This window comes from Cervus canadensis, chromosome 1 (assembly GCF_019320065.1).
Source record: "Cervus canadensis isolate Bull #8, Minnesota chromosome 1, ASM1932006v1, whole genome shotgun sequence".
Taxonomy (NCBI): Eukaryota; Metazoa; Chordata; class Mammalia; order Artiodactyla; family Cervidae; genus Cervus; species Cervus canadensis.
Window position 1 is genome coordinate 121,216,121 of NC_057386.1, and position 11,272 is coordinate 121,227,392.

General features: G+C 44.9%; 1 protein-coding gene across 1 annotated transcript; it reads left to right on the plus strand.

Moving 5' to 3' along the window:
• The first annotated feature begins 549 nt into the window (after window positions 1-549).
• Window positions 550-10,949, plus strand: RFC5 (replication factor C subunit 5). The gene is made up of 11 exons (XM_043440137.1): window positions 550-719; window positions 2,246-2,310; window positions 2,573-2,709; window positions 3,866-3,945; window positions 4,586-4,659; window positions 5,852-6,011; window positions 6,728-6,809; window positions 7,175-7,304; window positions 7,826-7,903; window positions 8,960-9,014; window positions 10,056-10,949. The coding sequence occupies exons 1-11, from the start codon at window positions 658-660 to the stop codon at window positions 10,150-10,152; spliced, it is 1,020 nt and encodes a 339-aa protein (XP_043296072.1). The 5' UTR covers window positions 550-657; the 3' UTR covers window positions 10,153-10,949.
• Window positions 10,950-11,272: the final 323 nt, after the last annotated feature.

Here is an 11,272-nt window from a genome sequence, read left to right on the forward strand (position 1 = left end):
CTCTCTGGAGTTGTTTCTGGAGGTCGGTTTTGTAAATTTTGTTGGGTGAGGGGCACAGATTTGAGAGACGGACTGAAGTTGAGTTGTGCTTGGAGTTGTTTTTCAATTTGAAGTGCTCACCTCTTAGCTTTGGTGCCAAAAAGTATTTCGAGCCTTGTTTCTTATGGCATCTGTATTCAAGAACTGGTCGTGTCATTTGGGGTTGTTTTACCTCAGAATTTTTTAGCGCTGGCAGCTTTCCGTTCCTTTGAACGGTAACAGCTAGAACTTTGGTGACGACTGGAATTGGCTTTGGCCGCGAGACTTTAACTTGTAATGACGACTGGTGGCTGTAGGGGGTGGCCGTGCCTCTCCGGCGCGCGCTCCTTCTGGGTTAAGGACTGGTCCACACCGGGGAGGGCAGCTCCACACACTAGAGAAGGGCGGAGTTGGCGCGAGGCGTCCGGCCGGGCCTGCCGGCAACCAGGCAACAGGGGCCTTAGCAACGGGGAGGGGGCGGGACCTAGGGAGGAAGTCCGAAGGCCACTAAATCTCGCGAGAGTTGCGTTTGCGCGCGAACTCTAAGTGTAAGGGTACCCGGGTCTGGTTGCGGTTGTTGGCGAGGTGCGGGCCTCTGGGGTACGCGACAAGCCCACCGGTCACCATCATCACCCCGTTATGGAGATCTCAGCGCACAAGCAGCAGCATCCTGAGGCGGCCAAAATCAGAAACCTGCCCTGGTAGGAGGGGGCCCAGCTGCTGCGGGGAAGGGGATCGGCCGCGCGCGGAGGCGGCGGCCCGAGTGAACAAGTGGGCCAGTCTCCAGCCCGACCTCGCCCCGCCGTTCCCGGACTTGAGGCCGGGGTGGAGCCACAGAAGTTCACCTCCCCTCAACTCCCCAGTCCCGCTCCATTCTATTTATAACTGGCTAGGTCTCCCTTTACCCGCCACCCTGGGCCCCCTTTCCTGTTGTGGAAGCGGAAAACGGCTTCCCCAGCTGGGTGACAACACAGAGGTTCGATCCCATGTCTTCTGACATTGCCTTGGACTCTGTGGCAGAATATTCTCTCTTGCCAAAATAGCCTCTTCTCTTGGTGCGATTACTGGTCACATTATAAGCTAGAGTAATGATGGTGATGACAGCGTTTCCTAGTTAGCTTTCATCTCAGTGACTTTGTTCCACGCACCCTGTTAGATGTTGGAATTTGGCAAAGACCCTAGGAAGAAGGTACTGTTATTCCAGCTCTACCAAAAGGTTAAATGACCTGCTTAAGGTCTAGAGTTGGAAAATAGGTTTGGATTTGAACCCAGGTGGTCCAGATTCAGAGCTTGCACTCCTAGCCAGTCTGCTTCCACAACTGTGTCTTAGTGTTGTTTTAAAGACTCATGGGATTTGGCTTGATTTTGGAAAACTCTTGTTTCTTTTCAAAAGTTTTCAAGATAATGAGTTCAGCTTGTTGTTACTATAGTAAAAATACATAACATACAATTTAAAGTTGTAACCATTTTAAAGTGTACAGTTCTGTGGCATTAAGTGCATTCAGAATGTTGTGTGATTATCCACTATCTAGTTGCAAAATTTTTTATATACCTCAAATGGAAACAATATACCTATTGGCAGTCACTCCCCATTCCCCTCTCCCTCAGCTCCTGGCAACCACTAATTTACTTTCTGTCTCTGTCAATTTGCCTATTCTGGATATTTCATGTAACTTGAATCATACAATATGTAGTCTTTTGTGACTGGCTTCTTGGATCAGCAATTTGTGTCCTTTTATTGCTAATAACATTCCACTGTATGGATATACCACCATTTATTGATCCATTCATCTGTTCATTTATATTTGGATACAGGTTCAATTTTGGATTAACTTTAGGTGCCCATCCAGTTTGAGATTATAGGCAGATAGATGGAAAGGTGAAATGAGAGCAGTTTTTCAGCATTATTGACATTTTAACCAGATATGGGGCGGGGGGGGGGGGCATGGCCACGGGGGTTAACCTGTGCATTTCATGTTTAATAACTTCCCTGATGACTATCCACTAGATGCCAATAGCATCTTCCACCCAGTTTTGACAGGGGAAAAATCTAGATATTATCAAGAGTTCACTGGAGGACAAAATGGCCCCGATTGAGAACCACTGGGTACGGGTTTTTGTATCTCTCTCTTCTTTTAGTTAGGATCTGTATGAAAGGATTCTTCTGCACATAACAAAATATTCTTGCCTTTATATATGTTGTAATGTGTGCTACATTGTATTTTAGGGTTGAAAAATACCGGCCACAGACACTGGATGATCTCATTTCTCATCAGGACATCTTGAGTACTAGTAAGTATCCATGTGTCAGTGGCTGGTATCCTAGTTGAAGGACCTGGATATATTTCTTAGGGATGTTGTCTCTGCTGTAATAACTTTAAAGAATCTGATTAAGCTTTTTGGGATGTGGCTTTGACAGCTGCATCCTTCAGATTTTTCATTCTTGTGTGTGCCCTGGATTTGAACATAGAGTTGAAGTGGATTCAGCCCAACTCTGGCCCACAGTAATGAAGCGACTCTGAGACTGATAGCATCTCTCCCCCCCCATCTTCAGTTCAGAAGTTTATCAGTGAGGACCGCCTGCCGCACCTCCTTCTGTATGGTCCTCCAGGGACAGGAAAGACATCCACCATCCTGGCCTGTGCTAAACAGCTGTACAAAGATAAGGAATTTGGCTCCATGGTCTTGGAGGTAAATGAGAGGATTACCTTTAACTTTCAAAGGACTCTGGTCTTTAATTTTAGTTCTGCTAGCTTTGTTTTCCTTTACAAGTTAGTTGCCCTGCTGGTGGTTGGGAAAGAAGCAGATATACAATATTTCAGTTCACTTTTCCTATAATTGACATTTTTGCCTAGAGATTTTTGGTGTAGCTAGAGGGCAGTGGTAGGGCCAGGTGTTTTTGTTTGCTGTTGCCAACTTTCATTCAAACACTCAGTGGTCACTCGGTTGCTAGCCGTCTTCCATGTGCCCTTCTCCATGTTGCTCCACACTGTTCTTGTCCCGGAAGACTGGGCTGTGTTGACGACAAGCTCTCTTGCCCTCCGGCTCCTTTTGGGTTTGACCAGTAGGGGCCCTGGCAGAAGTTGGGGGAAGAATGATGCCTGATCCAGCCCTGGGTCACCACAGACGGACAGTGTCCCCCCGCACAGGGCACAGCACCCAGCATTCCCCAGGAGCCAGCACCACTCCCCCACCAACCCCTTAAGACTTGGGAGTGGTAATGGGCCCCAGTAGCCCGTAAAGTATTGCATAGCTCTTGTGGTTTCTCCCACACCTCACAAGCACCTTTTAAAATATCTCTTCATTTTATTCTCTTCAAATTACTGAATTTGAGTGTGCTGTTTACTGCTGGGACATGACTGATCCACTTAGATTATGAAATTCTAAATATTGTCTATTGTAAGAAAAAAAATGGTTTAACTTATTTTTTTGTTATAGATCTTAGAATCTTGCTGCCACCAAGATTCTTACTTGTTCTTGCTTCAGTGTATTAAAAACTTGGTAACTTCTGGGTTGCTCTGGGTTGTGGTAGCTAAAATTAGCATCATTTTGCTCCTGCCTGGGGTGCTGTTCACTGTGACCAGACCAATTAATTATTCCTCCAAAGCATGTCAGTGATTGTCCTCAAAAGGGAGAAGAAAGATAGTCATTGGCCTTTCAGAATATAGTGGAATGATCTAGTGAGCTGTGAGTTTTAAATTGCAATCTTTTTTTTAATGATCATCTCTTTATCTGTCCTTAGACCTAAAGACCTAGCTTGCTGAGCAGAACTGATAAAAAGATAACATTAATTCATAGCACACTAATATGTTTTCTATTTATTCTGGCTTCTCTCTTTCACATTTAGCTGAATGCTTCAGATGACCGAGGAATAGATATCGTTCGGGGACCAATCCTGAGCTTTGCTAGCACAAGGACAATATTTAAGTAAGAATGCTTTGCATGATTTCTCTCCCTAAAGATTTTGATCAGTGAATTGAGTTTTTTAAATCCTCTCCTTTGCCAGTTTATAAAAGTGTTAAAAAAAGAGGGCACGGAGGCTTTGTCAAAAGCAGCCATGAGAAAGAGATAAAGTACAGGAATGGTGGTAAGAAATACTAAAATGAAAATATTATCTAAATCTATTTGCAAGTACCCTGGGGAAGCATTAGTTTCATTTTATTAGTTAACAGAGAACTGATTACATCATAAGACTGGGTGAGCTAGTTTGAATTGAGATCAGGGTGGATAACTAGGATGGTGGTGGAAAAAAAGAGGAAAAGACAGGCAGAAGTAAAGGTGGTGGGGAAAAAGCAGCACTAGAATAATAGGATTCTGGGTGGAAGAAAGATGAAGGTGCCAGAGGACAAAATCTGACACAGAAGTTAGACCTCTGTTCATTTAAGAGTTGAAGGAGCAGTGGGGTATTTGCTTTGTGTGACCACAAATGTCTGCTTTGGCTAGAGTTCTAGGAAAAATGAACGTTATGAGCCAGGGCCCAATGGCACAAATGTGAAGGTGTAGATTTGGGCCTGGAAGTCACAGTGAGATTGAAGAAGCTTTTAGACGGTACCACTTGTCTTCCTAGGAAAGGCTTTAAACTAGTGATCTTGGATGAGGCCGATGCCATGACTCAGGACGCCCAGAACGCCCTGCGGAGAGGTAAGGAGTATAGCCATGTACAGTGTGTTGGTGAGGACAGCTCTAGAGGAGAATTAGCATCTTTGGACATGAGATAGGACATGGCTTCTTTTCCGTTTTCATTCATCTTCTGACCCAAAGAAATCTCTGTGTGCCTTTTACTGCATATCCCACCTGATGATCTAGACAAAAATCTCTGCACTGGATATTACCTCTTTTAGTAACTTAAAGACATAAACCTTTTGGGGACTCTTAGGTAATGACCAGACACTGGTGTTTTATCCTCCTTTTTCCCTGGGTTCAGTTTCAGGGTTGGGAATCTGTACTGATGGACGGGAGCAGGTAGGAAGTTGTTCATTCCTAAACTGCTAGATAGGCCTTTCTGCAATTGGTACCCTTAGATACAAAGGAACCAGGAAAATAATACTAGAAATTTAGTTGCATCAGAAAGCTGACATGACTTCACTTCTTGCCAGGAGAATGATCTGGCCAGGAAGGGAGAGTACGCTGTAATTTTTCACGTCTTAAGGGGCCTGGTGCAGTTAGTTTCTTTGCAAGGACATTCTTAATCTCTCTCATTAAGATTCTGCAGTGAACAGCTAGGAGAGAAGAGAATCTTTAAGAATTTTAGGGAGAAGTAGATTGCAGCCCATGTTTAAGGAAGAGGAGAACAGAATATCTTCTGGTCCTAGAGGCGTTGGCAGCCTTTCTTCAGCATCTTGTTCTGTTGAGTCAGTCTGGGCAGATCCCAGCATGAGGATGTTGGTACAGAATGAAACTGGCGTCTTAGGCATCTCTGAATTCAGGTTAATGCTCTCGTGAATGCTCTAAGAGTTTGAGACAAAGTCCACTCGCAAGTCTTCAAAAAGCCATCCTCCCCCTGCCCAGTAAAAGTTGGGGCATCATCCATCTGCCAAGTAGAATTTTAGGCAAAAGGGAAGGAACACTGGATTTCATATCTTAATGGAGTAGAATGGCAAGAGTGCCAGAGTCACGGCCAGTCATGGAAAAGGAAGCATTCTGCACAGTCCTGTTCATCAGCTCAGGAGAGAATGGCTGGTCTTCAGAGACGTCCTCTCTCGCTACCATAGCATCTCCACTTGTCTGCATTCTTGTTTTCTGTACCTTTCACGTAACCCTAGAAAAGTGCAGGGTTTCTGGGTCCCTTGAAGAATCAGAATAGAAGTGAGGTGGCTTTCTTTTCCCTTGCCAGTGATTGAGAAGTTTACTGAAAATACCAGATTTTGCCTCATCTGTAACTATCTGTCAAAGATCATCCCCGCCTTACAGTCCCGGTGTACACGATTCCGATTTGGACCACTGACTCCCGAACTCATGGTTCCCCGCCTGGAACACGTCGTAGAAGAAGAGAAGTAAGTATGTTGAAAAGCAGGGAAGAGGGGTGGGCCTTGGAGACTGGGTGTTGGGTAAGGCGACTGGCTGGTATGTTTCAAGGTGATACCGTTTGTAGACAATTCAGGAAACCTGGCACAGTTTAAGCCTCCTTGTCTGTTGGCTGCCCTGGCATCTCACAGACATTCTTCATGAAAGTCACTGGTTCTTCACTGGATTCCATCCTTCTCCCCTGGAAGCTGTCCCACTTTCTTCCTACTCTTCTTTTGTTGGGAACTGCACATTGCCAAGTCCCTCCTGCTAAGATGCCTCTAGCCTTTCTTGACTAGAAGCGGAGGGTCCTGAGCCATCACATTCTGTGTAATCAGGTGCCAAGCAAGTAACCAGCCCGCGCCGCCGCTGGTGTTGACAGGTGCCTTGGCTGTGCGAATGCAGATCTCACCAGGGCCCTCTCCTCCCAGAGAACAGATTCAAAGCTACCGGCGCAACAGAGCAACTCTTGATTCCAGTAAGAGTCCTTCTAGACTTGGACTGGACTGTGACTCAACATGAGGCCAGTGTCCCTAAAAGCCAGTGAGTTCTGGAGTCTGTAGATCAGGAGAGTATTGTTAACTCCATCCTTCCCTTTTCTTTCTTTCATTGTTTAAATGCCTCGATCATCCCAGGCCATCTTGTTCCCTCCGTAAGCATTTGTGCTCTCAGGACCACTGAATCCCTTTGACCTGTTTCCTTTCAGAGTTGATATAAGTGAAGATGGGATGAAAGCGCTCGTAACTCTTTCCAGTGGAGACATGCGAAGGGCTCTGAACATCTTACAGGTATGGCACCACTCCAAGCAGATCTCTAGTTGCTTTGGGAAGTTTTCCAAGAAAGACGTAAGCAACAGTACAACAGAACTGGTAAAAACTTGATCTTGTTATATATTAAAGATGTACCCCCACCCTTGTGTTTCGATTAATTGAAAGAATAATTTGTTGCAAACAAGGGAGAGATAGGGAAGGACTCTGCAGCAGTAACATAGCTGACAAGCGGCAGCATCCTCCGGACATGGCCAGATCTTAGCAGTGTAAGAAGTACAGGGTTGGCCGGTCTGGTACCTCCCCACCCCCACACTGCTGCCTCCGCAGTTGCCTCCTGATCCGCCTGCAGCAGCCATGGTGATTCCCACCCCCTGTCTGCACAGAGCACCAATATGGCCTTTGGGAAGGTCACAGAGGAGACCGTCTACACCTGCACAGGGCACCCACTCAAGTCAGACATCGCCAACATTCTGGACTGGATGTTGAATCAAGATTTCACCACAGCCTACAGGAATATCCTTCCTCTTGCCCTACAGTCGGTGCATTAAGTGCCCAGGGTCTGAACATGGAGGTCGTTTCAGCTCATGATGGAGCACGATGTCTGTGGTTGGGATGAGTGCTTGTCTTTCATGCCACAGAGTCTCCCTGCAGGGCCCTGACCTGGGTGTGGCTTGCAGCCACTCCACTCACAGATGGGAGGGAAGCACTTAGACCTTGGGTGGAAGATGCAGTCATTTTCAAGATGTCAGTGTTACTCTTTGTTTTCCTGTAAAATTAAGAGCTAGGTGTAGTGATCTAAAGCCTTTTAGGGAATACATGTGGTTCTATTCTCTGCTAGACAGATACAACTGTTATCTTTCAGAAAACCCTTATTGGATGGAGATAAAAACACAAAAATAAGAATTTGGGTCCAACATATGCCACTTCAGATGGAAAGCAACAGCTGTGTTGGGGTGAAAAGCCCTGCTTTCAAGTCACTCTCTACAGTGTTTGTCCTGGAACTTGGTCCCTTTGCCTTAACTGCTCCTCTCTAGATATCATGGAGTTGAAAACTCTGAAGGGGTTGGCGTTACACGACATCCTGACGGAGATACACCTGTTCGTGCACAGAGGTAACTCACGTTCCTCCCCGGTTCAGAAGCTGTGTATAAGGCAACATGCTTTGGGGTTGGGGATGGTTGGAGAGGGAACCTGAAGCTCCACTGTCCACTTTGGGAAACAAAGAAACAGGAATGAAGAGGTGTAAGCCCGGTCCCTCAATTTTTGTTTTATCTTGCTATTTAAAACCTTGTTCCAAAAATACTCTTGACCTCTAGAATGGTGGGGGGAAAGAAGAAAAGAAATTGCTGAAAGGAACTTATTTCCTCCAAGGGTTCGTATTTTAAAGCAGTAAGTGGGATATTGTAATTTGTATTTCTAAAAGGGTATTTTCCCCAAAAGGAGAGAGAGAGAAGGAAGATCTAGCTTCATGTCAGCCAGAGTGGTCTCACCTAAACCACCTTAAGTCCCCCACTTGGTTGTATGTTCTGTACAGAGAACTGCTTCTCGACCCTGGCCCACATACAGCCCATCGCAGGCCAATCCAGTTAGCCCTTTGAGGGAGGACCAGACACTTGTGTCTTCAAACTCTGAGTGGTCTGCTGTTCAGCCTCATGGAGATGCTCCTCCCTGACCCGCAATCACCTGCGGACAGTCTGGTCCATGAACACTGGTTCTGCCAGTTCCTTTCCAGGCTGCTGGCTGGTGTGTGAAATTCTGCCCAAGAACATAGTTGGCTCAGGCCCAGTTCTGCCCTTTGTGGATACTGAGAATGAATCGACCTTTAAAAATCAATCGTTTTTAAAATTGGGATAGCAAGTGAGAACTCAGCTCTGACGGTAACTTACAGAGTGACCCAGTGGCTGAAACAGCATTGTGGAACAGCTCTTCCACCTTCTTATGATCACTCTGGAACCTGCTCATTTTTCTTTTTAGCTACCCTACAAAGACTCAAAAAGAATAAAAACTTTGAAAACCTATACACTTTGTACTTCCTAGAAGCATGGTGTCTCAAGATCTGTAGCTTCAAGAGATTAGTCTTAGTTGATGTGGAAACTCATACTTGTCTTCTGTGATGTTTTTAACAGTAGATGACGACAGACCCCACTCATTTGATTTTTTTCTCACAGTTGACTTTCCATCTTCAGTTCGAATACATTTATTGACCAAAATGGCAGACATTGAGTGAGTATTTATTTCCCAGTTTTGTTTTCCTGCTTTCCCCTTGTTTTTTGTTTCTACTTGTTTAGTATCAATAGTTTGGTCTAAATTGGAGTCTAGTTTTGAGTGGGATTACTGAACAAAGCAGGGGGAAGGGCGTGAGCTGCTTTTTTTAAAGCACAGGGGTTAAACAAGGACAGGTACAGCTCAGTTACATATTTGAGATAAAGGCCTCTCCTTCAACCTCAGTGGCCGGGTCCACCTTGTTCTCCATGTACTCCTGTTATTTGGAAGGCCTGCTTTGGTTCAAACATCTAGGTTGTTTGGGGACAGCCAGCTATCCAGCTGTTATTAAGGCATTTTGGCATACGAAAGCATATTGCAGGGAAAGTAAACATAAAACTCAATTTTCCACTTTGGCTGCTTCAGTAAACACAGTTATTAGCCCCCAGTGAAGCTGGCAGCTCTTATTTGAGTAGACAACAAGCACTGGGTTCAAAATAGACATCCTCATCAGCCAACTCCAATTCACCGTCACTGGCTTTCACACGTACCAATTAGGTCACTTCTTATTGCTACACTGTGAATTGCATGATTTTACTTTCAGTAGCTGGGCACTTGAAAAGGTTGCAAGATAAATACCAGTCTTGCTTTATTGACTAAACCACAGAACCACAGAGATGGCAAACGAAACTTCCCAGTGAATTAGGAGAAAGGAAACTTAATTAAAATCCCTCTCAATGCATTTTGTAGGTGAAGAAATAATCCCTAGTCACATGCATTTTGCATATTCACATAGAGCTTGAACAAAGTTAAGTTCAGATCACCACTACTGTTAACAATTTTTTAAAAAATTTTTCCTCTGTACTCTGAATCAGATTTATGAATGCGTATTTGTGGCAGCAAAGAAAATGTCAGGGAACACAAAAGATTGCTGCCTGTGATGAATTTCCATGCTCTCCTTCCTGTCCTGCAGTGGACTTTAGGTCCGATTGCTATTGTTTTCTGGTCAAAAGGCAGCTGTCGTGCTATTCTCTCTCCTTACTTCCATTTGCTTTCTTTTAGGTACAGGCTTTCTGTTGGCACCAGTGAGAAGATTCAGCTGAGTTCCCTCATTGCCGCTTTTCAAGTCACCAGAGACCTGATTGTCACTGAGGCCTAGATGCTGGGGACCACACGCTGCCAACTCACTCTCAGGCCCAGCAGTGACAGGAGAGCATGGGACTCGGTCACAAATGAACTGCTGCCTGGGCTGGGTGTTTACACAGTCACCCCCAACTGTGTAAAACTGTTCCAGGCATGGATGGGCAGACATTTAAAAAGCACTGTGTTTGTGGCTGTTTGGAACAGGGCTGTACAAAGCGGTTTTAATGTCCAGCTCTCTTGCTGCACTATGCGAATGTGTCTTGCAAGGGAACGGAGCAAAACCCATCTTTAGCCTTAAGGCTTTAACCCTTCAGTTGCTTGGATGGTAGGAAATTGGCCTGCCCCGTTTGGAACATCAGGCTTTCAAATCTAATACGGCCCAAGTATCTTCCAATACAAGGTAAAAAGAATATCACCAAAGTCACGTTGGTAAATCTAATCTGTGATATACTTTAAATAGGTGTTAATGGGTTTCTGGCCCATTATGCTTTTATAAAATGAACTCAATTTTCTTCCTTTAAAACCTGGCCTTTTTATTTCTGCTCTTGAAGTAGAATAATTGCTTGCCTGTTCCTAACTGTAGTGTGGACAGGAGAGAAAACATTCATTTGAAATGATGCCATTGGGGCCAGAGATCATCCAACACTGACTTGCTTAACCCAGGGCACATGAGATGAAGCCTGACTAAGCCTGCAAGTGCTGAAAGGATTGGAACTCTTTGTATTTAAATAGAAGACAGTTTATCTGCAAGCATTTGTGCTACATCTGTGACAGGGTTCTGCACGGTAAAAATAAAGCAGCTTACTTACTGTTTAAGTGACTCCTCTTTCCTTAGCCAGCTATACAGAGGCTGCCTTGTTCGACTTGCATTTATATGAAAAAGCCGACTTGCATTTATATGAAAAAGCCGCCTCCGTCCCTGATTATCACAGAATTAACTTTCTTTGGAGGTGGTTCTTTATAAAGGTGTCTAATTCTTATACTGTCAAAAGGGAGAAGTTGGTTACACCCATCACTCAGGTGGGCCTTGTCTGAAGCTAATGGCTTAGGGGTGGGGGTGGAGGATTGTCTCAAGGAAGCTGCCCAGGGCCTCTCAGACCACACTGTATGTAATATTTCAAGATGAACACGAAATC